Source organism: Ostrea edulis, chromosome 6 (assembly GCF_947568905.1).
Source record: "Ostrea edulis chromosome 6, xbOstEdul1.1, whole genome shotgun sequence".
In the NCBI taxonomy this organism is placed as follows: Eukaryota; Metazoa; Mollusca; class Bivalvia; order Ostreida; family Ostreidae; genus Ostrea; species Ostrea edulis.
In genome coordinates, this window is record NC_079169.1 from 49,772,589 (window position 1) to 49,799,078 (window position 26,490).

Consider the following 26,490-nt stretch of genomic DNA (forward strand, 5'->3'; position numbering starts at 1 on the left):
GATTTGAAGTCTGTACAAACTATTATTAATAGGAACACAACAATTTAAAAAGAAAAGAACATTATTTCATTTTAATGAAATCGTATACATGTAAATGTACTGACAACGGATCGAAATAGAGTGTTCCCTCAAAAGATGTTACAAATTGCAGGATTTTTGTTATTTCAATGCCTTGGGTTTCTACAAAAATTGAAAATAATGAACACATCATTCAATTCGTGTATCTTTTCATGAAAAAAGATCCTTTCTTTGCTGATATAGAATCTATTTCATTTCAGATATAGATGGGTGTGTGGCGGAACCTTGTCAGAACAATGGAACATGCATAGATCAAATTAATACCTACGAATGTCAATGTGTTCCGGGATTTAATTGGACTCACTGCGAGAATAGTAAGTTTCATCAAAATGCAGTTGAAAATGATTGGCCGAAAACTTGTGTGTTAAGGTGATGTTATTGTACGCTATATCCCACAATTTTCTTTGAAATTCAGATATGGATGAATGTGCTGGGGATCCTTGTCAAAACAACGGAACGTGTGTGGACCTTGTAAACAACTACCAGTGTGATTGTGTCCCTGGTTTTGCAGACACAAACTGTTCAACAAGTAAAGTCTATTTTACCCATCTACATTCAATTTCAATGTCAAATACGCAAGGTTAAGTGAAGTGTTCGTTGGTGGCGTCGGTGACCTAGTGGTTAGGCTGTCAGACGCGCGACCGAAAGGTCTTGGGTTGGAGTCCTGGCCGTGGCAGGGCCGACGTTTTGTTCTTGGGAAAGGCACTTTACATGAATTTCCTCACTCCACCCAAGTGTAAAAGGGGTACCTGGCTATAGACAGTGAAAGATAATGTTAGAATGTTATTGCTCCAGCGCCTTAACGGCACCTTACACTGTATGCTTCCCAGGAAGCTGAGAAATTTCTAGATTGATACAAGGTCTGCCAGGGTAATAATGTATTGTAAAGCGCTTTGAACAGCTGGAAAAAGCGCTATATAAAACCAATCCTCATTATCATTATTGATATCATTATGCTATTTTGTAATATTCGTAGATATCGATGAGTGTTCTGACGGACCATGCCAGAATGATGGAACCTGTGTAGACCTCATCAACGATTACCAGTGTGCATGTGTTATGGGATTCAACGGCAAAAACTGTACTGTCGGTGAGTGTGCAAGAACGCAATGCACAAACGGGAACTTTTACTCCTGATGAAATAATCCAATACTTCGTTGTTGAAATTAGTCATGAAAAAGTTTTAATCATGACTACGAAGTGTGTTGCATTGGTTGATGATATGAATTGTATTACATTATGCACGAAGGAGCACTATTCAGTGGTAGAAATTGCAGAAACAGTTATTGTTTTATTCATGCCTTGCTGATTGTTGTAGATATCGATGAATGTGTTGACCAACCTTGTGAGAACAATGGAACATGCGTGGATCTCATCAATGGTTACGAATGTCAATGTGCGTCAGGATTGAATGGAACCAACTGCACGCAAAGTAAGGAGATTGTATATAGTGTATGCATCAGAAAGGGCACATGGTTTCAAATATGATGCTGGCTATTGACTACCTGTAACGTATTTAACGTATTGAGTACGTATCAAATGTTTGCAAATTCACAAAGCGTTTCTTTGGGACTAAATTTTAATCTCTTTTAGTTTATTGCATTCGTAAAGCACGTTTGATTTTAAGTTTGTACAAATTATTATTGTAAGGAATGAATCACAAAAATTCAAGGAGAAAGTAAAATTATTTCATTTTAAGGAAATGGTATATACGTGGACATGTATGTAGTGATAATGGACAAAAACAGTTTTCCCCTCAAAATCTGGTACAAATTACACGCTTTTTGAAATGGAAACATCTTGGATTTCTCAACGAAAATTGAAAGTAATCGACACATTCTTGAAGTGGTGTATCTTATTAAATTGACAGACAAATTATGCCCTGGTTTACTTTTTTGTTTGATACTTTTGACATTTTTGCCAAGATTTAAAAAGAAACATCACTGTTTCGCTACACTATGAAACAGTAGAAAGACCTTGACGACATTTAATCGTCGTAAAATAGTCTTAAAATATACTGACGTCAGTAATTGAAACGCTGTTCTGATGCCTACAGAGTGTATTTCATTGGTTGATTTTATGAATGGTGTTACATTATCCACCAAGTATTGGGTCAGAGGAAATGCAGAAAGAATTATTCTATATCTATGCCCTGCGCATTGTTGCAGATATCGATGACTGTATTGACCAACCATGCGAGAACAATGGAACATGCGTGGATCTCATCAATGGCTACAAATGTCAATGCGTGGCAGGATTTAATGGAACCAACTGCACAGAAAGTAAGGAGATTGGGTATCAGAATGGACACACTTTTTGAAATATGATACTGAATATTGACAAAGGGTTTCTTGGTGATTATTCTTGCTTGGTTTTAATTTTTGGCATTGGTAAATCACGTTTGATTTGAAGTCTGTACAAACTATTATTAATAGGAACACAACAATTTAAAAAGAAAAGAACATTATTTCATTTTAATGAAATCGTATAAATGTACTGACAACGGATCGAAATAGAGTGTTCCCTCAAAAGATGTTACAAATTGCAGGATTTTTGTTATTTCAATGCCTTGGGTTTCTACAAAAATTGAAAATAATGAACACATCATTCAATTCGTGTATCTTTTCATGAAAAAAGATCCTTTCTTTGCTGATATAGAATCTATTTCATTTCAGATATAGATGGGTGTGTGGCGGAACCTTGTCAGAACAATGGAACATGCATAGATCAAATTAATACCTACGAATGTCAATGTGTTCCGGGATTTAATTGGACTCACTGCGAGAATAGTAAGTTTCATCAAAATGCAGTTGAAAATGATTGGCCGAAAACTTGTGTGTTAAGGTGATGTTATTGTACGCTATATCCCACAATTTTCTTTGAAATTCAGATATGGATGAATGTGCTGGGGATCCTTGTCAAAACAACGGAACGTGTGTGGACCTTGTAAACAACTACCAGTGTGATTGTGTCCCTGGTTTTGCAGACACAAACTGTTCAACAAGTAAAGTCTATTTTACCCATCTACATTCAATTTCAATGTCAAATACGCAAGGTTAAGTGAAGTGTTCGTTGGTGGCGTCGGTGACCTAGTGGTTAGGCTGTCAGACGCGCGACCGAAAGGTCTTGGGTTGGAGTCCTGGCCGTGGCAGGGCCGACGTTTTGTTCTTGGGAAAGGCACTTTACATGAATTTCCTCACTCCACCCAAGTGTAAAAGGGGTACCTGGCTATAGACAGTGAAAGATAATGTTAGAATGTTATTGCTCCAGCGCCTTAACGGCACCTTACACTGTATGCTTCCCAGGAAGCTGAGAAATTTCTAGATTGATACAAGGTCTGCCAGGGTAATAATGTATTGTAAAGCGCTTTGAACAGCTGGAAAAAGCGCTATATAAAACCAATCCTCATTATCATTATTGATATCATTATGCTATTTTGTAATATTCGTAGATATCGATGAGTGTTCTGACGGACCATGCCAGAATGATGGAACCTGTGTAGACCTCATCAACGATTACCAGTGTGCATGTGTTATGGGATTCAACGGCAAAAACTGTACTGTCGGTGAGTGTGCAAGAACGCAATGCACAAACGGGAACTTTTACTCCTGATGAAATAATCCAATACTTCGTTGTTGAAATTAGTCATGAAAAAGTTTTAATCATGACTACGAAGTGTGTTGCATTGGTTGATGATATGAATTGTATTACATTATGCACGAAGGAGCACTATTCAGTGGTAGAAATTGCAGAAACAGTTATTGTTTTATTCATGCCTTGCTGATTGTTGTAGATATCGATGAATGTGTTGACCAACCTTGTGAGAACAATGGAACATGCGTGGATCTCATCAATGGTTACGAATGTCAATGTGCGTCAGGATTGAATGGAACCAACTGCACGCAAAGTAAGGAGATTGTATATAGTGTATGCATCAGAAAGGGCACATGGTTTCAAATATGATGCTGGCTATTGACTACCTGTAACGTATTTAACGTATTGAGTACGTATCAAATGTTTGCAAATTCACAAAGCGTTTCTTTGGGACTAAATTTTAATCTCTTTTAGTTTATTGCATTCGTAAAGCACGTTTGATTTTAAGTTTGTACAAATTATTATTGTAAGGAATGAATCACAAAAATTCAAGGAGAAAGTAAAATTATTTCATTTTAAGGAAATGGTATATACGTGGACATGTATGTAGTGATAATGGACAAAAACAGTTTTCCCCTCAAAATCTGGTACAAATTACACGCTTTTTGAAATGGAAACATCTTGGATTTCTCAACGAAAATTGAAAGTAATCGACACATTCTTGAAGTGGTGTATCTTATTAAATTGACAGACAAATTATGCCCTGGTTTACTTTTTTGTTTGATACTTTTGACATTTTTGCCAAGATTTAAAAAGAAACATCACTGTTTCGCTACACTATGAAACAGTAGAAAGACCTTGACGACATTTAATCGTCGTAAAATAGTCTTAAAATATACTGACGTCAGTAATTGAAACGCTGTTCTAATGCCTACAGAGTGTATTTCATTGGTTGATTTTATGAATGGTGTTACATTATCCACCAAGTATTGGGTCAGAGGAAATGCAGAAAGAATTATTCTATATCTATGCCCTGCGCATTGTTGCAGATATCGATGACTGTATTGACCAACCATGCGAGAACAATGGAACATGCGTGGATCTCATCAATGGCTACAAATGTCAATGCGTGGCAGGATTTAATGGAACCAACTGCACAGAAAGTAAGGAGATTGGGTATCAGAATGGACACACTTTTTGAAATATGATACTGAATATTGACAAAGGGTTTCTTGGTGATTATTCTTGCTTGGTTTTAATTTTTGGCATTGGTAAATCACGTTTGATTTGAAGTCTGTACAAACTATTATTAATAGGAACACAACAATTTAAAAAGAAAAGAACATTATTTCATTTTAATGAAATCGTATAAATGTACTGACAACGGATCGAAATAGAGTGTTCCCTCAAAAGATGTTACAAATTGCAGGATTTTTGTTATTTCAATGCCTTGGGTTTCTACAAAAATTGAAAATAATGAACACATCATTCAATTCGTGTATCTTTTCATGAAAAAAGATCCTTTCTTTGCTGATATAGAATCTATTTCATTTCAGATATAGATGGGTGTGTGGCGGAACCTTGTCAGAACAATGGAACATGCATAGATCAAATTAATACCTACGAATGTCAATGTGTTCCGGGATTTAATTGGACTCACTGCGAGAATAGTAAGTTTCATCAAAATGCAGTTGAAAATAATTGGCCGAAAACTTGTGTGTTAAGGTGATGTTATTGTACGCTATATCCCACAATTTTCTTTGAAATTCAGATATGGATGAATGTGCTGGGGATCCTTGTCAAAACAACGGAACGTGTGTGGACCTTGTAAACAACTACCAGTGTGATTGTGTCCCTGGTTTTGCAGACACAAACTGTTCAACAAGTAAAGTCTATTTTACCCATCTACATTCAATTTCAATGTCAAATACGCAAGGTTAAGTGAAGTGTTCGTTGGTGGCGTCGGTGACCTAGTGGTTAGGCTGTCAGACGCGCGACCGAAAGGTCTTGGGTTGGAGTCCTGGCCGTGGCAGGGCCGACGTTTTGTTCTTGGGAAAGGCACTTTACATGAATTTCCTCACTCCACCCAAGTGTAAAAGGGGTACCTGGCTATAGACAGTGAAAGATAATATTAGAATGTTATTGCTCCAGCGCCTTAACGGCACCTTACACTGTATGCTTCCCAGGAAGCTGAAAAATTTCTAGATTGATACAAGGTCTGCCAGGGTAATAATGTATTGTAAAGCGCTTTGAACAGCTGGAAAAAGCGCTATATAAAACCAATCCTCATTATTATTACTGATATCATTATGCTATTTTGTAATATTCGTAGATATCGATGAGTGTTCTGACGGACCATGCCAGAATGATGGAACCTGTGTAGACCTCATCAACGATTACCAGTGTGCATGTGTTATGGGATTCAACGGCAAAAACTGTACTGTCGGTGAGTGTGCAAGAACGCAATGCACAAACGGGAACTTTTACTCTTGATGAAATAATCCAATACTTCGTTGTTGAAATTAGTCATGAAAAAGTTTTAATCATGACTACGAAGTGTGTTGCATTGGTTGACGATATGAATTGTATTACATTATGCACGAAGGAGCACTATTCAGTGGTAGAAATTGCAGAAACAGTTATTGTTTTATTCATGCCTTGCTGATTGTTGTAGATATCGATGAATGTGTTGACCAACCTTGTGAGAACAATGGAACATGCGTGGATCTCATCAATGGTTACGAATGTCAATGTGCGTCAGGATTGAATGGAACCAACTGCACGCAAAGTAAGGAGATTGTATATAGTGTATACATCAGAAAGGGCACATGTTTTCAAATATGATGCTGGCTATTGACTACCTGTAACGTATTTAACGTATTGAGTACGTATCAAATGTTTGCAAATTCACAAAGCGTTTCTTTGGGACTAAATTTTAATCTCTTTTAGTTTATTGCATTCGTAAAGCACGTTTGATTTTAAGTTTGTACAAATTATTATTGTAAGGAATGAATCACAAAAATTCAAGGAGAAAGTAAAATTATTTCATTTTAAGGAAATGGTATATACGTGGACATGTATGTAGTGATAATGGACAAAAACAGTTTTCCCCTCAAAATCTGGTACAAATTACACGCTTTTTGAAATGGAAACATCTTGGATTTCTCAACGAAAATTGAAAGTAATCGACACATTCTTGAAGTGGTGTATCTTATTAAATTGACAGACAAATTATGCCCTGGTTTACTTTTTTGTTTGATACTTTTGACATTTTTGCCAAGATTTAAAAAGAAACATCACTGTTTCGCTACACTATGAAACAGTAGAAAGACCTTGACGACATTTAATCGTCGTAAAATAGTCTTAAAATATACTGACGTCAGTAATTGAAACGCTGTTCTGATGCCTACAGAGTGTATTTCATTGGTGGATTTTATGAATGGTGTTACATTATCCACCAAGTATTGGGTCAGAGGAAATGCAGAAAGAATTATTCTATATCTATGCCTTGCGCATTGTTGCAGATATCGATGACTGTATTGACCAACCATGCGAGAACAATGGAACATGCGTGGATCTCGTCAATGGCTACAAATGTCAATGCGTGGCAGGATTTAATGGAACCAACTGCACAGAAAGTAAGGAGATTGGGTATCAGAATGGACACACTTTTTGAAATATGATACTGAATATTGACAAAGGGTGTCTTGGTGATTATTCTTGCTTGGTTTTAATTTTTGGCATCGGTAAATCACGTTTGATTTGAAGTCTGTACAAACTATTATTAATAGGAACACAACAATTTAAAAAGAAAAGAACATTATTTCATTTTAATGAAATCGTATACATGTAAATGTACTGACAACGGATCGAAATAGAGTGTTCCCTCAAAAGATGTTACAAATTGCAGGATTTTTGTTATTTCAATGCCTTGGGTTTCTACAAAAATTGAAAATAATGAACACATCATTCAATTCGTGTATCTTTTCATGAAAAAAGATCCTTTCTTTGCTGATATAGAATCTATTTCATTTCAGATATAGATGGGTGTGTGGCGGAACCTTGTCAGAACAATGGAACATGCATAGATCAAATTAATACCTACGAATGTCAATGTGTTCCGGGATTTAATTGGACTCACTGCGAGAATAGTAAGTTTCATCAAAATGCAGTTGAAAATAATTGGCCGAAAACTTGTGTGTTAAGGTGATGTTATTGTACGCTATATCCCACAATTTTCTTTGAAATTCAGATATGGATGAATGTGCTGGGGATCCTTGTCAAAACAACGGAACGTGTGTGGACCTTGTAAACAACTACCAGTGTGATTGTGTCCCTGGTTTTGCAGACACAAACTGTTCAACAAGTAAAGTCTATTTTACCCATCTACATTCAATTTCAATGTCAAATACGCAAGGTTAAGTGAAGTGTTCGTTGGTGGCGTCGGTGACCTAGTGGTTAGGCTGTCAGACGCGCGACCGAAAGGTCTTGGGTTGGAGTCCTGGCCGTGGCAGGGCCGACGTTTTGTTCTTGGGAAAGGCACTTTACATGAATTTCCTCACTCCACCCAAGTGTAAAAGGGGTACCTGGCTATAGACAGTGAAAGATAATATTAGAATGTTATTGCTCCAGCGCCTTAACGGCACCTTACACTGTATGCTTCCCAGGAAGCTGAAAAATTTCTAGATTGATACAAGGTCTGCCAGGGTAATAATGTATTGTAAAGCGCTTTGAACAGCTGGAAAAAGCGCTATATAAAACCAATCCTCATTATTATTACTGATATCATTATGCTATTTTGTAATATTCGTAGATATCGATGAGTGTTCTGACGGACCATGCCAGAATGATGGAACCTGTGTAGACCTCATCAACGATTACCAGTGTGCATGTGTTATGGGATTCAACGGCAAAAACTGTACTGTCGGTGAGTGTGCAAGAACGCAATGCACAAACGGGAACTTTTACTCTTGATGAAATAATCCAATACTTCGTTGTTGAAATTAGTCATGAAAAAGTTTTAATCATGACTACGAAGTGTGTTGCATTGGTTGACGATATGAATTGTATTACATTATGCACGAAGGAGCACTATTCAGTGGTAGAAATTGCAGAAACAGTTATTGTTTTATTCATGCCTTGCTGATTGTTGTAGATATCGATGAATGTGTTGACCAACCTTGTGAGAACAATGGAACATGCGTGGATCTCATCAATGGTTACGAATGTCAATGTGCGTCAGGATTGAATGGAACCAACTGCACGCAAAGTAAGGAGATTGTATATAGTGTATACATCAGAAAGGGCACATGTTTTCAAATATGATGCTGGCTATTGACTACCTGTAACTTATTTAACGTATTGAGTACGTATCAAATGTTTGCAAATTCACAAAGCGTTTCTTTGGGACTAAATTTTAATCTCTTTTAGTTTATTGCATTCGTAAAGCACGTTTGATTTTAAGTTTGTACAAATTATTATGTAAGGAATGAATCACAAAAATTCAAGGAGAAAGTAAAATTATTTCATTTTAAGGAAATGGTATATACGTGGACATGTATGTAGTGATAATGGACAAAAACAGTTTTCCCCTCAAAATCTGGTACAAATTACACGCTTTTTGAAATGGAAACATCTTGGATTTCTCAACGAAAATTGAAAGTAATCGACACATTCTTGAAGTGGTGTATCTTATTAAATTGACAGACAAATTATGCCCTGGTTTACTTTTTTGTTTGATACTTTTGACATTTTTGCCAAGATTTAAAAAGAAACATCACTGTTTCGCTACACTATGAAACAGTAGAAAGACCTTGACGACATTTAATCGTCGTAAAATAGTCTTAAAATATACTGACGTCAGTAATTGAAACGCTGTTCTGATGCCTACAGAGTGTATTTCATTGGTGGATTTTATGAATGGTGTTACATTATCCACCAAGTATTGGGTCAGAGGAAATGCAGAAAGAATTATTCTATATCTATGCCTTGCGCATTGTTGCAGATATCGATGACTGTATTGACCAACCATGCGAGAACAATGGAACATGCGTGGATCTCGTCAATGGCTACAAATGTCAATGCGTGGCAGGATTTAATGGAACCAACTGCACAGAAAGTAAGGAGATTGGGTATCAGAATGGACACACTTTTTGAAATATGATACTGAATATTGACAAAGGGTGTCTTGGTGATTATTCTTGCTTGGTTTTAATTTTTGGCATCGGTAAATCACGTTTGATTTGAAGTCTGTACAAACTATTATTAATAGGAACACAACAATTTAAAAAGAAAAGAACATTATTTCATTTTAATGAAATCGTATACATGTAAATGTACTGACAACGGATCGAAATAGAGTGTTCCCTCAAAAGATGTTACAAATTGCAGGATTTTTGTTATTTCAATGCCTTGGGTTTCTACAAAAATTGAAAATAATGAACACATCATTCAATTCGTGTATCTTTTCATGAAAAAAGATCCTTTCTTTGCTGATATAGAATCTATTTCATTTCAGATATAGATGGGTGTGTGGCGGAACCTTGTCAGAACAATGGAACATGCATAGATCAAATTAATACCTACGAATGTCAATGTGTTCCGGGATTTAATTGGACTCACTGCGAGAATAGTAAGTTTCATCAAAATGCAGTTGAAAATGATTGGCCGAAAACTTGTGTGTTAAGGTGATGTTATTGTACGCTATATCCCACAATTTTCTTTGAAATTCAGATATGGATGAATGTGCTGGGGATCCTTGTCAAAACAACGGAACGTGTGTGGACCTTGTAAACAACTACCAGTGTGATTGTGTCCCTGGTTTTGCAGACACAAACTGTTCAACAAGTAAAGTCTATTTTACCCATCTACATTCAATTTCAATGTCAAATACGCAAGGTTAAGTGAAGTGTTCGTTGGTGGCGTCGGTGACCTAGTGGTTAGGCTGTCAGACGCGCGACCGAAAGGTCTTGGGTTTGAGTCCTGGCCGTGGCAGGGCCGACGTTTTGTTCTTGGGAAAGGCACTTTACATGAATTTCCTCACTCCACCCAAGTGTAAAAGGGGTACCTGGCTATAGACAGTGAAAGATAATGTTAGAATGTTATTGCTCCAGCGCCTTAACGGCACCTTACACTGTATGCTTCCCAGGAAGCTGAGAAATTTCTAGATTGATACAAGGTCTGCCAGGGTAATAATGTATTGTAAAGCGCTTTGAACAGCTGGAAAAAGCGGTATATAAAACCAATCCTCATTATTATTACTGATATCATTATGCTATTTTGTAATATTCGTAGATATCGATGAGTGTTCTGACGGACCATGCCAGAATGATGGAACCTGTGTAGACCTCATCAACGATTACCAGTGTGCATGTGTTATGGGATTCAACGGCAAAAACTGTACTGTCGGTGAGTGTGCAAGAACGCAATGCACAAACGGGAACTTTTACTCCTGATGAAATAATCCAATACTTCGTTGTTGAAATTAGTCATGAAAAAGTTTTAATCATGACTACGAAGTGTGTTGCATTGGTTGATGATATGAATTGTATTACATTATGCACGAAGGAGCACTATTCAGTGGTAGAAATTGCAGAAACAGTTATTGTTTTATTCATGCCTTGCCGATTGTTGTAGATATCGATGAATGTGTTGACCAACCTTGTGAGAACAATGGAACATGCGTGGATCTCATCAATGGTTACGAATGTCAATGTGCGTCAGGATTGAATGGAACCAACTGCACGCAAAGTAAGGAGATTGTATATAGTGTATGCATCAGAAAGGGCACATGTTTTCAAATATGATGCTGGCTATTGACTACCTGTAACGTATTTAACGTATTGAGTACGTATCAAATGTTTGCAAATTCACAAAGCGTTTCTTTGGGACTAAATTTTAATCTCTTTTAGTTTATTGCATTCGTAAAGCACGTTTGATTTTAAGTTTGTACAAATTATTATTGTAAGGAATGAATCACAAAAATTCAAGGAGAAAGTAAAATTATTTCATTTTAAGGAAATGGTATATACGTGGACATGTATGTAGTGATAATGGACAAAAACAGTTTTTCCCTCAAAATCTGGTACAAATTACACGCTTTTTGAAATGGAAACATCTTGGATTTCTCAACGAAAATTGAAAGTAATCGACACATTCTTGAAGTGGTGTATCTTATTAAATTGACAGACAAATTATGCCCTGGTTTACTTTTTTGTTTGATACTTTTGACATTTTTGCCAAGATTTAAAAAGAAACATCACTGTTTCGCTACACTATGAAACAGTAGAAAGACCTTGACGACATTTAATCGTCGTAAAATAGTCTTAAAATATACTGACGTCAGTAATTGAAACGCTGTTCTGATGCCTACAGAGTGTATTTCATTGGTTGATTTTATGAATGGTGTTACATTATCCACCAAGTATTGGGTCAGAGGAAATGCAGAAAGAATTATTCTATATCTATGCCCTGCGCATTGTTGCAGATATCGATGACTGTATTGACCAACCATGCGAGAACAATGGAACATGCGTGGATCTCATCAATGGCTACAAATGTCAATGCGTGGCAGGATTTAATGGAACCAACTGCACAGAAAGTAAGGAGATTGGGTATCAGAATGGACACACTTTTTGAAATATGATACTGAATATTGACAAAGGGTTTCTTGGTGATTATTCTTGCTTGGTTTTAATTTTTGGCATTGGTAAATCACGTTTGATTTGAAGTCTGTACAAACTATTATTAATAGGAACACAACAATTTAAAAAGAAAAGAACATTATTTCATTTTAATGAAATCGTATAAATGTACTGACAACGGATCGAAATAGAGTGTTCCCTCAAAAGATGTTACAAATTGCAGGATTTTTGTTATTTCAATGCCTTGGGTTTCTACAAAAATTGAAAATAATGAACACATCATTCAATTCGTGTATCTTTTCATGAAAAAAGATCCTTTCTTTGCTGATATAGAATCTATTTCATTTCAGATATAGATGGGTGTGTGGCGGAACCTTGTCAGAACAATGGAACATGCATAGATCAAATTAATACCTACGAATGTCAATGTGTTCCGGGATTTAATTGGACTCACTGCGAGAATAGTAAGTTTCATCAAAATGCAGTTGAAAATGATTGGCCGAAAACTTGTGTGTTAAGGTGATGTTATTGTACGCTATATCCCACAATTTTCTTTGAAATTCAGATATGGATGAATGTGCTGGGGATCCTTGTCAAAACAACGGAACGTGTGTGGACCTTGTAAACAACTACCAGTGTGATTGTGTCCCTGGTTTTGCAGACACAAACTGTTCAACAAGTAAAGTCTATTTTACCCATCTACATTCAATTTCAATGTCAAATACGCAAGGTTAAGTGAAGTGTTCGTTGGTGGCGTCGGTGACCTAGTGGTTAGGCTGTCAGACGCGCGACCGAAAGGTCTTGGGTTGGAGTCCTGGCCGTGGCAGGGCCGACGTTTTGTTCTTGGGAAAGGCACTTTACATGAATTTCCTCACTCCACCCAAGTGTAAAAGGGGTACCTGGCTATAGACAGTAAAAGATAATGTTAGAATGTTATTGCTCCAGCGCCTTAACGGCACCTTACACTGTATGCTTCCCAGGAAGCTGAGAAATTTCTAGATTGATACAAGGTCTGCCAGGGTAATAATGTATTGTAAAGCGCTTTGAACAGCTGGAAAAAGCGCTATATAAAACCAATCCTCATTATTATTACTGATATCATTATGCTATTTTGTAATATTCGTAGATATCGATGAGTGTTCTGACGGACCATGCCAGAATGATGGAACCTGTGTAGACCTCATCAACGATTACCAGTGTGCATGTGTTATGGGATTCAACGGCAAAAACTGTACTGTCGGTGAGTGTGCAAGAACGCAATGCACAAACGGGAACTTTTACTCCTGATGAAATAATCCAATACTTCGTTGTTGAAATTAGTCATGAAAAAGTTTTAATCATGACTACGAAGTGTGTTGCATTGGTTGACGATATGAATTGTATTACATTATGCACGAAGGAGCACTATTCAGTGGTAGAAATTGCAGAAACAGTTATTGTTTTATTCATGCCTTGCTGATTGTTGTAGATATCGATGAATGTGTTGACCAACCTTGTGAGAACAATGGAACATGCGTGGATCTCATCAATGGTTACGAATGTCAATGTGCGTCAGGATTGAATGGAACCAACTGCACGCAAAGTAAGGAGATTGTATATAGTGTATGCATCAGAAAGGGCACATGTTTTCAAATATGATGCTGGCTATTGACTACCTGTAACGTATTTAACGTATTGAGTACGTATCAAATGTTTGCAAATTCACAAAGCGTTTCTTTGGGACTAAATTTTAATCTCTTTTAGTTTATTGCATTCGTAAAGCACGTTTGATTTTAAGTTTGTACAAATTATTATTGTAAGGAATGAATCACAAAAATTCAAGGAGAAAGTAAAATTATTTCATTTTAAGGAAATGGTATATACGTGGACATGTATGTAGTGATAATGGACAAAAACAGTTTTCCCCTCAAAATCTGGTACAAATTACACGCTTTTTGAAATGGAAACATCTTGGATTTCTCAACGAAAATTGAAAGTAATCGACACATTCTTGAAGTGGTGTATCTTATTAAATTGACAGACAAATTATGCCCTGGTTTACTTTTTTGTTTGATACTTTTGACATTTTTGCCAAGATTTAAAAAGAAACATCACTGTTTCGCTACACTATGAAACAGTAGAAAGACCTTTACGAGATTTAATCGTCGTAAAATAGTCTTAAAATATACTGACGTCAGTAATTGAAACGCTGTTCTGATGCCTACAGAGTGTATTTCATTGGTTGATTTTATGAATGGTGTTACATTATCCACCAAGTATTGGGTCAGAGGAAATGCAGAAAGAATTATTCTATATCTATGCCCTGCGCATTGTTGCAGATATCGATGACTGTATTGACCAACCATGCGAGAACAATGGAACATGCGTGGATCTCATCAATGGCTACAAATGTCAATGCGTGGCAGGATTTAATGGAACCAACTGCACAGAAAGTAAGGAGATTGGGTATCAGAATGGACACACTTTTTGAAATATGATACTGAATATTGACAAAGGGTTTCTTAGTGATTATTCTTGCTTGGTTTTAATTTTTGGCATTGGTAAATCACGTTTGATTTGAAGTCTGTACAAACTATTATTAATAGGAACACAACAATTTAAAAAGAAAAGAACATTATTTCATTTTAATGAAATCGTATAAATGTACTGACAACGGATCGAAATAGAGTGTTCCCTCAAAAGATGTTACAAATTGCAGGATTTTTGTTATTTCAATGCCTTGGGTTTCTACAAAAATTGAAAATAATGAACACATCATTCAATTCGTGTATCTTTTCATGAAAAAAGATCCTTTCTTTGCTGATATAGAATCTATTTCATTTCAGATATAGATGGGTGTGTGGCGGAACCTTGTCAGAACAATGGAACATGCATAGATCAAATTAATACCTACGAATGTCAATGTGTTCCGGGATTTAATTGGACTCACTGCGAGAATAGTAAGTTTCATCAAAATGCAGTTGAAAATGATTGGCCGAAAACTTGTGTGTTAAGGTGATGTTATTGTACGCTATATCCCACAATTTTCTTTGAAATTCAGATATGGATGAATGTGCTGGGGATCCTTGTCAAAACAACGGAACGTGTGTGGACCTTGTAAACAACTACCAGTGTGATTGTGTCCCTGGTTTTGCAGACACAAACTGTTCAACAAGTAAAGTCTATTTTACCCATCTACATTCAATTTCAATGTCAAATACGCAAGGTTAAGTGAAGTGTTCGTTGGTGGCGTCGGTGACCTAGTGGTTAGGCTGTCAGACGCGCGACCGAAAGGTCTTGGGTTTGAGTCCTGGCCGTGGCAGGGCCGACGTTTTGTTCTTGGGAAAGGCACTTTACATGAATTTCCTCACTCCACCCAAGTGTAAAAGGGGTACCTGGCTATAGACAGTGAAAGATAATGTTAGAATGTTATTGCTCCAGCGCCTTAACGGCACCTTACACTGTATGCTTCCCAGGAAGCTGAGAAATTTCTAGATTGATATAAGGTCTGCCAGGGTAATAATGTATTGTAAAGCGCTTTGAACAGCTGGAAAAAGCGCTATATAAAACCAATCCTCATTATCATTATTGATATCATTATGCTATTTTGTAATATTCGTAGATATCGATGAGTGTTCTGACGGACCATGCCAGAATGATGGAACCTGTGTAGACCTCATCAACGATTACCAGTGTGCATGTGTTATGGGATTCAACGGCAAAAACTGTACTGTCGGTGAGTGTGCAAGAACGCAATGCACAAACGGGAACTTTTACTCCTGATGAAATAATCCAATACTTCGTTGTTGAAATTAGTCATGAAAAAGTTTTAATCATGACTACGAAGTGTGTTGCATTGGTTGATGATATGAATTGTATTACATTATGCACGAAGGAGCACTATTCAGTGGTAGAAATTGCAGAAACAGTTATTGTTTTATTCATGCCTTGCCGATTGTTGTAGATATCGATGAATGTGTTGACCAACCTTGTGAGAACAATGGAACATGCGTGGATCTCATCAATGGTTACGAATGTCAATGTGCGTCAGGATTGAATGGAACCAACTGCACGCAAAGTAAGGAGATTGTATATAGTGTATGCATCAGAAAGGGCACATGTTTTCAAATATGATGCTGGCTATTGACTACCTGTAACGTATTTAACGTATTGAGTACGTATCAAATGTTTGCAAATTCACAAAGCGTTTCTTTGGGACTAAATTTTAATCTCTTTTAGTTCATTGCATTCGTAAAGCACGTTTGATTTTAAGTTTGTACAAATTATTATTGTAAGGAATGAATCACAAAAATTCAAGGAGAAAGTAAAATTATTTCATTTTAAGGAAATGGTATATACGTGGACATGTATGTAGTGATAATGGACAAAAACAGTTTTCCCCTCAAAATCTGGTACAAATTACACGCTTTTTGAAATGGAAACATCTTGGATTTCTCAACGAAAATTGAAAGTAATCGACACATTCTTGAAGTGGTGTATCTTATTAAATTGACAGACAAATTATGCCCTGGTTTGCTTTTTTGTTTGATACTTTTGACATTTTTGCCAAGATTTAAAAAGAAACATCACTGTTTCGCTACACTATGAAACAGTAGAAAGACCTTGACGACATTTAATCGTCGTAAAATAGTCTTAAAATATACTGACGTCAGTAATTGAAACGCTGTTCTGATGCCTACAGAGTGTATTTCATTGGTTGATTTTATGAATGGTGTTACATTATCCACCAAGTATTGGGTCAGAGGAAATGCAGAAAGAATTATTCTATATCTATGCCCTGCGCATTGTTGCAGATATCGATGACTGTATTGACCAACCATGCGAGAACAATGGAACATGCGTGGATCTCATCAATGGCTACAAATGTCAATGCGTGGCAGGATTTAATGGAACCAACTGCACAGAAAGTAAGGAGATTGGGTATCAGAATGGACACACTTTTTGAAATATGATACTGAATATTGACAAAGGGTGTCTTGGTGATTATTCTTGCTTGGTTTTAATTTTTGGCATTGGTAAATCACGTTTGATTTGAAGTCTGTACAAACTATTATTAATAGGAACACAACAATTTAAAAAGAAAAGAACATTATTTCATTTTAATGAAATCGTATAAATGTACTGACAACGGATCGAAATAGAGTGTTCCCTCAAAAGATGTTACAAATTGCAGGATTTTTGTTATTTCAATGCCTTGGGTTTCTACAAAAATTGAAAATAATGAACACATCATTCAATTCGTGTATCTTTTCATGAAAAAAGATCCTTTCTTTGCTGATATAGAATCTATTTCATTTCAGATATAGATGGGTGTGTGGCGGAACCTTGTCAGAACAATGGAACATGCATAGATCAAATTAATACCTACGAATGTCAATGTGTTCCGGGATTTAATTGGACTCACTGCGAGAATAGTAAGTTTCATCAAAATGCAGTTGAAAATGATTGGCCGAAAACTTGTGTGTTAAGGTGATGTTATTGTACGCTATATCCCACAATTTTCTTTGAAATTCAGATATGGATGAATGTGCTGGGGATCCTTGTCAAAACAACGGAACGTGTGTGGACCTTGTAAACAACTACCAGTGTGATTGTGTCCCTGGTTTTGCAGACACAAACTGTTCAACAAGTAAAGTCTATTTTACCCATCTACATTCAATTTCAATGTCAAATACGCAAGGTTAAGTGAAGTGTTCGTTGGTGGCGTCGGTGACCTAGTGGTTAGGCTGTCAGACGCGCGACCGAAAGGTCTTGGGTTGGAGTCCTGGCCGTGGCAGGGCCGACGTTTTGTTCTTGGGAAAGGCACTTTACATGAATTTCCTCACTCCACCCAAGTGTAAAAGGGGTACCTGGCTATAAACAGTGAAAGATAATGTTAGAATGTTATTGCTCCAGCGCCTTAACGGCACCTTACACTGTATGCTTCCCAGGAAGCTGAGAAATTTCTAGATTGATACAAGGTCTGCCAGGGTAATAATGTATTGTAAAGCGCTTTGAACAGCTGGAAAAAGCGCTATATAAAACCAATCCTCATTATTATTACTGATATCATTATGCTATTTTGTAATATTCGTAGATATCGATGAGTGTTCTGACGGACCATGCCAGAATGATGGAACCTGTGTAGACCTCATCAACGATTACCAGTGTGCATGTGTTATGGGATTCAACGGCAAAAACTGTACTGTCGGTGAGTGTGCAAGAACGCAATGCACAAACGGGGACTTTTACTCCTGATGAAATAATCCAATACTTCGTTGTTGAAATTAGTCATGAAAAAGTTTTAATCATGACTACGAAGTGTGTTGCATTGGTTGACGATATGAATTGTATTACATTATGCACGAAGGAGCACTATTCAGTGGTAGAAATTGCAGAAACAGTTATTGTTTTATTCATGCCTTGCCGATTGTTGTAGATATCGATGAATGTGTTGACCAACCTTGTGAGAACAATGGAACATGCGTGGATCTCATCAATGGTTACGAATGTCAATGTGCGTCAGGATTGAATGGAACCAACTGCACGCAAAGTAAGGAGATTGTATATAGTGTATGCATCAGAAAGGGCACATGTTTTCAAATATGATGCTGGCTATTGACTACCTGTAACGTATTTAACGTATTGAGTACGTATCAAATGTTTGCAAATTCACAAAGCGTTTCTTTGGGACTAAATTTTAATCTCTTTTAGTTTATTGCATTCGTAAAGCACGTTTGATTTTAAGTTTGTACAACTTATTATTGTAAGGAATGAATCACAAAAATTCAAGGAGAAAGTAAAATTATTTCATTTTAAGGAAATGGTATATACGTGGACATGTATGTAGTGATAATGGACAAAAACAGTTTTCCCCTCAAAATCTGGTACAAATTACACGCTTTTTGAAATGGAAACATCTTGGATTTCTCAACGCAAATTGAAAGTAATCGACACATTCTTGAAGTGGTGTATCTTATTAAATTGACAGACAAATTATGCCCTGGTTTACTTTTTTGTTTGATACTTTTGACATTTTTGCCAAGATTTAAAAAGAAACATCACTGTTTCGCTACACTATGAAACAGTAGAAAGACCTTGACGACATTTAATCGTCGTAAAATAGTCTTAAAATATACTGACGTCAGTAATTGAAACGCTGTTCTGATGCCTACAGAGTGTATTTCATTGGTTGATTTTATGAATGGTGTTACATTATCCACCAAGTATTGGGTCAGAGGAAATGCAGAAAGAATTATTCTATATCTATGCCCTGCGCATTGTTGCAGATATCGATGACTGTATTGACCAACCATGCGAGAACAATGGAACATGCGTGGATCTCGTCAATGGCTACAAATGTCAATGCGTGGCAGGATTTAATGGAACCAACTGCACAGAAAGTAAGGAGATTGGGTATCAGAATGGACACACTTTTTGAAATATGATACTGAATATTGACAAAGGGTGTCTTGGTGATTATTCTTGCTTGGTTTTAATTTTTGGCATTGGTAAATCACGTTTGATTCGAAGTCTGTACAAACTATTAATAATAGGAACACAACAATTTAAAAAGAAAAGAACATTATTTCATTTTAATGAAATCGTATAAATGTACTGACAACGGATCGAAATAGAGTGTTCCCTCAAAAGATGTTACAAATTGCAGGATTTTTGTTATTTCAATGCCTTGGGTTTCTACAAAAATTGAAAATAATGAACACATCATTCAATTCGTGTATCTTTTCATGAAAAAAGATCCTTTCTTTGCTGATATAGAATCTATTTCATTTCAGATATAGATGGGTGTGTGGCGGAACCTTGTCAGAACAATGGAACATGCATAGATCAAATTAATACCTACGAATGTCAATGTGTTCCGGGATTTAATTGGACTCACTGCGAGAATAGTAAGTTTCATCAAAATGCAGTTGAAAATAATTGGCCGAAAACTTGTGTGTTAAAGTGATGTTATTGTACGCTATATCCCACAATTTTCTTTGAAATTCAGATATGGATGAATGTGCTGGGGATCCTTGTCAAAACAACGGAACGTGTGTGGACCTTGTAAACAACTACCAGTGTGATTGTGTCCCTGGTTTTGCAGACACAAACTGTTCAACAAGTAAAGTCTATTTTAGCCATCTACATTCAATTTCAATGTCAAATACGCAAGGTTAAGTGAAGTGTTCGTTGGTGGCGTCGGTGACCTAGTGGTTAGGCTGTCAGACGCGCGACCGAAAGGTCTTGGGTTGGAGTCCTGGCCGTGGCAGGGCCGACGTTTTGTTCTTGGGAAAGGCACTTTACATGAATTTCCTCACTCCACCCAAGTGTAAAAGGGGTACCTGGCTATAGACAGTGAAAGATAATGTTAGAATGTTATTGCTCCAGCGCCTTAACGGCACCTTACACTGTATGCTTCCCAGGAAGCTGAGAAATTTCTAGATTGATATAAGGTCTGCCAGGGTAATAATGTATTGTAAAGCGCTTTGAACAGCTGGAAAAAGCGCTATATAAAACCAATCCTCATTATTATTACTGATATCATTATGCTATTTTGTAATATTCGTAGATATCGATGAGTGTTCTGACGGACCATGCCAGAATGATGGAACCTGTGTAGACCTCATCAACGATTACCAGTGTGCATGTGTTATGGGATTCAACGGCAAAAACTGTACTGTCGGTGAGTGTGCAAGAACACAATGCACAAACGGGAACTTTTACTCCTGATGAAATAATCCAATACTTCGTTGTTGAAATTAGTCATGAAAAAGTTTTAATCATGACTACGAAGTGTGTTGCATTGGTTGACGATATGAATTGTATTACATTATGCACGAAGGAGCACTATTCAGTGGTAGAAATTGCAGAAACAGTTATTGTTTTATTCATGCCTTGCCGATTGTTGTAGATATCGATGAATGTGTTGACCAACCTTGTGAGAACAATGGAACATGCGTGGATCTCATCAATGGTTACGAATGTCAATGTGCGTCAGGATTGAATGGAACCAACTGCACGCAAAGTAAGGAGATTGTATATAGTGTATGCATCAGAAAGGGCACATGTTTTCAAATATGATGCTGGCTATTGACTACCTGTAACGTATTTAACGTATTGAGTACGTATCAAATGTTTGCAAATTCACAAAGCGTTTCTTTGGGACTAAATTTTAATCTCTTTTAGTTTATTGCATTCGTAAAGCACGTTTGATTTTAAGTTTGTACAAATTATTATTGTAAGGAATGAATCACAAAAATTCAAGGAGAAAGTAAAATTATTTCATTTTAAGGAAATGGTATATACGTGGACATGTATGTAGTGATAATGGACAAAAACAGTTTTCCCCTCAAAATCTGGTACAAATTACACGCTTTTTGAAATGGAAACATCTTGGATTTCTCAACGAAAATTGAAAGTAATCGACACATTCTTGAAGTGGTGTATCTTATTAAATTGACAGACAAATTATGCCCTGGTTTACTTTTTTGTTTGATACTTTTGACATTTTTGCCAAGATTTAAAAAGAAACATCACTGTTTCGCTACACTATGAAACAGTAGAAAGACCTTGACGACATTTAATCGTCGTAAAATAGTCTTAAAATATACTGACGTCAGTAATTGAAACGCTGTTCTGATGCCTACAGAGTGTATTTCATTGGTTGATTTTATGAATGGTGTTACATTATCCACCAAGTATTGGGTCAGAGGAAATGCAGAAAGAATTATTCTATATCTATGCCCTGCGCATTGTTGCAGATATCGATGACTGTATTGACCAACCATGCGAGAACAATGGAACATGCGTGGATCTCGTCAATGGCTACAAATGTCAATGCGTGGCAGGATTTAATGGAACCAACTGCACAGAAAGTAAGGAGATTGGGTATCAGAATGGACACACTTTTTGAAATATGATACTGAATATTGACAAAGGGTGTCTTGGTGATTATTCTTGCTTGGTTTTAATTTTTGGCATTGGTAAATCACGTTTGATTTGAAGTCTGTACAAACTATTATTAATAGGAACACAACAATTTAAAAAGAAAAGAACATTATTTCATTTTAATGAAATCGTATAAATGTACTGACAACGGATCGAAATAGAGTGTTCCCTCAAAAGATGTTACAAATTGCAGGATTTTTGTTATTTCAATGCCTTGGGTTTCTACAAAAATTGAAAATAATGAACACATCATTCAATTCGTGTATCTTTTCATGAAAAAAGATCCTTTCTTTGCTGATATAGAATCTATTTCATTTCAGATATAGATGGGTGTGTGGCGGAACCTTGTCAGAACAATGGAACATGCATAGATCAAATTAATACCTACGAATGTCAATGTGTTCCGGGATTTAATTGGACTCACTGCGAGAATAGTAAGTTTCATCAAAATGCAGTTGAAAATGATTGGCCGAAAACTTGTGTGTTAAGGTGATGTTATTGTACGCTATATCCCACAATTTTCTTTGAAATTCAGATATGGATGAATGTGCTGGGGATCCTTGTCAAAACAACGGAACGTGTGTGGACCTTGTAAACAACTACCAGTGTGATTGTGTCCCTGGTTTTGCAGACACAAACTGTTCAACAAGTAAAGTCTATTTTACCCATCTACATTCAATTTCAATGTCAAATACGCAAGGTTAAGTGAAGTGTTCGTTGGTGGCGTCGGTGACCTAGTGGTTAGGCTGTCAGACGCGCGACCGAAAGGTCTTGGGTTTGAGTCCTGGCCGTGGCAGGGCCGACGTTTTGTTCTTGGGAAAGGCACTTTACATGAATTTCCTCACTCCACCCAAGTGTAAAAGGGGTACCTGGCTATAGACAGTGAAAGATAATGTTAGAATGTTATTGCTCCAGCGCCTTAACGGCACCTTACACTGTATGCTTCCCAGGAAGCTGAGAAATTTCTAGATTGATACAAGGTCTGCCAGGGTAATAATGTATTGTAAAGCGCTTTGAACAGCTGGAAAAAGCGCTATATAAAACCAATCCTCATTATTATTACTGATATCATTATGCTATTTTGTAATATTCGTAGATATCGATGAGTGTTCTGACGGACCATGCCAGAATGATGGAACCTGTGTAGACCTCATCAACGATTACCAGTGTGCATGTGTTATGGGATTCAACGGCAAAAACTGTACTGTCGGTGAGTGTGCAAGAACGCAATGCACAAACGGGAACTTTTACTCCTGATGAAATAATCCAATACTTCGTTGTTGAAATTAGTCATGAAAAAGTTTTAATCATGACTACGAAGTGTGTTGCATTGGTTGATGATATGAATTGTATTACATTATGCACGAAGGAGCACTATTCAGTGGTAGAAATTGCAGAAACAGTTATTGTTTTATTCATGCCTTGCCGATTGTTGTAGATATCGATGAATGTGTTGACCAACCTTGTGAGAACAATGGAACATGCGTGGATCTCATCAATGGTTACGAATGTCAATGTGCGTCAGGATTGAATGGAACCAACTGCACGCAAAGTAAGGAGATTGTATATAGTGTATGCATCAGAAAGGGCACATGTTTTCAAATATGATGCTGGCTATTGACTACCTGTAACGTATTTAACGTATTGAGTACGTATCAAATGTTTGCAAATTCACAAAGCGTTTCTTTGGGACTAAATTTTAATCTCTTTTAGTTTATTGCATTCGTAAAGCACGTTTGATTTTAAGTTTGTACAAATTATTATTGTAAGGAATGAATCACAAAAATTCAAGGAGAAAGTAAAATTATTTCATTTTAAGGAAATGGTATATACGTGGACATGTATGTAGTGATAATGGACAAAAACAGTTTTCCCCTCAAAATCTGGTACAAATTACACGCTTTTTGAAATGGAAACATCTTGGATTTCTCAACGAAAATTGAAAGTAATCGACACATTCTTGAAGTGGTGTATCTTATTAAATTGACAGACAAATTATGCCCTGGTTTACCTTTCTGTTTGATACTTTTGACATTTTTGCCAAGATTTAAAAAGAAACATCACTGTTTCGCTACACTATGAAACAGTAGAAAGACCTTGACGACATTTAATCGTCGTAAAATAGTCTTAAAATATACTGACGTCAGTAATTGAAACGCTGTTCTGATGCCTACAGAGTGTATTTCATTGGTTGATTTTATGAATGGTGTTACATTATCCACCAAGTATTGGGTCAGAGGAAATGCAGAAAGAATTATTCTATATCTATGCCCTGCGCATTGTTGCAGATATCGATGACTGTATTGACCAACCATGCGAGAACAATGGAACATGCGTGGATCTCGTCAATGGCTACAAATGTCAATGCGTGGCAGGATTTAATGGAACCAACTGCACAGAAAGTAAGGAGATTGGGTATCAGAATGGACACACTTTTTGAAATATGATACTGAATATTGACAAAGGGTGTCTTGGTGATTATTCTTGCTTGGTTTTAATTTTTGGCATTGGTAAATCACGTTTGATTTGAAGTCTGTACAAACTATTATTAATAGGAACACAACAATTTAAAAAGAAAAGAACATTATTTCATTTTAATGAAATCGTATAAATGTACTGACAACGGATCGAAATAGAGTGTTCCCTCAAAAGATGTTACAAATTGCAGGATTTTTGTTATTTCAATGCCTTGGGTTTCTACAAAAATTGAAAATAATGAACACATCATTCAATTCGTGTATCTTTTCATGAAAAAAGATCCTTTCTTTGCTGATATAGAATCTATTTCATTTCAGATATAGATGGGTGTGTGGCGGAACCTTGTCAGAACAATGGAACATGCATAGATCAAATTAATACCTACGAATGTCAATGTGTTCCGGGATTTAATTGGACTCACTGCGAGAATAGTAAGTTTCATCAAAATGCAGTTGAAAATGATTGGCCGAAAACTTGTGTGTTAAGGTGATGTTATTGTACGCTATATCCCACAATTTTCTTTGAAATTCAGATATGGATGAATGTGCTGGGGATCCTTGTCAAAACAACGGAACGTGTGTGGACCTTGTAAACAACTACCAGTGTGATTGTGTCCCTGGCTTTGCAGACACAAACTGTTCAACAAGTAAAGTCTATTTTACCCATCTACATTCAATTTCAATGTCAAATACGCAAGGTTAAGTGAAGTGTTCGTTGGTGGCGTCGGTGACCTAGTGGTTAGGCTGTCAGACGCGCGACCGAAAGGTCTTGGGTTTGAGTCCTGGCCGTGGCAGGGCCGACGTTTTGTTCTTGGGAAAGGCACTTTACATGAATTTCCTCACTCCACCCAAGTGTAAAAGGGGTACCTGGCTATAAACAGTGAAAGATAATGTTAGAATGTTATTGCTCCAGCGCCTTAACGGCACCTTACACTGTATGCTTCCCAGGAAGCTGAGAAATTTCTAGATTGATACAAGGTCTGCCAGGGTAATAATGTATTGTAAAGCGCTTTGAACAGCTGGAAAAAGCGCTATATAAAACCAATCCTCATTATTATTACTGATATCATTATGCTATTTTGTAATATTCGTAGATATCGATGAGTGTTCTGACGGACCATGCCAGAATGATGGAACCTGTGTAGACCTCATCAACGATTACCAGTGTGCATGTGTTATGGGATTCAACGGCAAAAACTGTACTGTCGGTGAGTGTGCAAGAACGCAATGCACAAACGGGAACTTTTACTCCTGATGAAATAATCCAATACTTCATTGTTGAAATTAGTCATGAAAAAGTTTTAATCATGACTACGAAGTGTGTTGCATTGGTTGACGATATGAATTGTATTACATTATGCACGAAGGAGCACTATTCAGTGGTAGAAATTGCAGAAACAGTTATTGTTTTATTCATGCCTTGCCGATTGTTGTAGATATCGATGAATGTGTTGACCAACCTTGTGAGAACAATGGAACATGCGTGGATCTCATCAATGGTTACGAATGTCAATGTGCGTCAGGATTGAATGGAACCAACTGCACGCAAAGTAAGGAGATTGTATATAGTGTATGCATCAGAAAGGGCACATGTTTTCAAATATGATGCTGGCTATTGACTACCTGTAACGTATTTAACGTATTGAGTACGTATCAAATGTTTGCAAATTCACAAAGCGTTTCTTTGGGACTAAATTTTAATCTCTTTTAGTTTATTGCATTCGTAAAGCACGTTTGATTTTAAGTTTGTACAACTTATTATTGTAAGG

At 36.7% G+C, this 26,490-nt stretch overlaps 1 protein-coding gene across 1 annotated transcript in view; it reads left to right on the forward strand.

Moving 5' to 3' along the window:
* LOC125646912 (uncharacterized) overlaps window positions 1-26,490 on the forward strand; it is a 324,296-nt gene that overhangs the window by 159,459 nt on the left and 138,347 nt on the right. Inside the window, exons 173-226 of the mRNA XM_056139838.1 lie at window positions 279-392; window positions 494-607; window positions 1,055-1,168; window positions 1,397-1,510; window positions 2,247-2,360; window positions 2,754-2,867; window positions 2,969-3,082; window positions 3,530-3,643; window positions 3,872-3,985; window positions 4,722-4,835; window positions 5,229-5,342; window positions 5,444-5,557; window positions 6,005-6,118; window positions 6,347-6,460; window positions 7,197-7,310; window positions 7,710-7,823; window positions 7,925-8,038; window positions 8,486-8,599; window positions 8,828-8,941; window positions 9,677-9,790; window positions 10,190-10,303; window positions 10,405-10,518; window positions 10,966-11,079; window positions 11,308-11,421; window positions 12,158-12,271; window positions 12,665-12,778; window positions 12,880-12,993; window positions 13,441-13,554; window positions 13,783-13,896; window positions 14,633-14,746; window positions 15,140-15,253; window positions 15,355-15,468; window positions 15,916-16,029; window positions 16,258-16,371; window positions 17,108-17,221; window positions 17,615-17,728; window positions 17,830-17,943; window positions 18,391-18,504; window positions 18,733-18,846; window positions 19,583-19,696; window positions 20,090-20,203; window positions 20,305-20,418; window positions 20,866-20,979; window positions 21,208-21,321; window positions 22,058-22,171; window positions 22,565-22,678; window positions 22,780-22,893; window positions 23,341-23,454; window positions 23,683-23,796; window positions 24,533-24,646; window positions 25,040-25,153; window positions 25,255-25,368; window positions 25,816-25,929; window positions 26,158-26,271. Of these exons, the coding sequence (XP_055995813.1) occupies window positions 279-392; window positions 494-607; window positions 1,055-1,168; window positions 1,397-1,510; window positions 2,247-2,360; window positions 2,754-2,867; window positions 2,969-3,082; window positions 3,530-3,643; window positions 3,872-3,985; window positions 4,722-4,835; window positions 5,229-5,342; window positions 5,444-5,557; window positions 6,005-6,118; window positions 6,347-6,460; window positions 7,197-7,310; window positions 7,710-7,823; window positions 7,925-8,038; window positions 8,486-8,599; window positions 8,828-8,941; window positions 9,677-9,790; window positions 10,190-10,303; window positions 10,405-10,518; window positions 10,966-11,079; window positions 11,308-11,421; window positions 12,158-12,271; window positions 12,665-12,778; window positions 12,880-12,993; window positions 13,441-13,554; window positions 13,783-13,896; window positions 14,633-14,746; window positions 15,140-15,253; window positions 15,355-15,468; window positions 15,916-16,029; window positions 16,258-16,371; window positions 17,108-17,221; window positions 17,615-17,728; window positions 17,830-17,943; window positions 18,391-18,504; window positions 18,733-18,846; window positions 19,583-19,696; window positions 20,090-20,203; window positions 20,305-20,418; window positions 20,866-20,979; window positions 21,208-21,321; window positions 22,058-22,171; window positions 22,565-22,678; window positions 22,780-22,893; window positions 23,341-23,454; window positions 23,683-23,796; window positions 24,533-24,646; window positions 25,040-25,153; window positions 25,255-25,368; window positions 25,816-25,929; window positions 26,158-26,271 (6,156 nt within the window). The remainder of the gene's footprint in view (window positions 1-278; window positions 393-493; window positions 608-1,054; window positions 1,169-1,396; window positions 1,511-2,246; window positions 2,361-2,753; window positions 2,868-2,968; window positions 3,083-3,529; window positions 3,644-3,871; window positions 3,986-4,721; window positions 4,836-5,228; window positions 5,343-5,443; window positions 5,558-6,004; window positions 6,119-6,346; window positions 6,461-7,196; window positions 7,311-7,709; window positions 7,824-7,924; window positions 8,039-8,485; window positions 8,600-8,827; window positions 8,942-9,676; window positions 9,791-10,189; window positions 10,304-10,404; window positions 10,519-10,965; window positions 11,080-11,307; window positions 11,422-12,157; window positions 12,272-12,664; window positions 12,779-12,879; window positions 12,994-13,440; window positions 13,555-13,782; window positions 13,897-14,632; window positions 14,747-15,139; window positions 15,254-15,354; window positions 15,469-15,915; window positions 16,030-16,257; window positions 16,372-17,107; window positions 17,222-17,614; window positions 17,729-17,829; window positions 17,944-18,390; window positions 18,505-18,732; window positions 18,847-19,582; window positions 19,697-20,089; window positions 20,204-20,304; window positions 20,419-20,865; window positions 20,980-21,207; window positions 21,322-22,057; window positions 22,172-22,564; window positions 22,679-22,779; window positions 22,894-23,340; window positions 23,455-23,682; window positions 23,797-24,532; window positions 24,647-25,039; window positions 25,154-25,254; window positions 25,369-25,815; window positions 25,930-26,157; window positions 26,272-26,490) is intronic.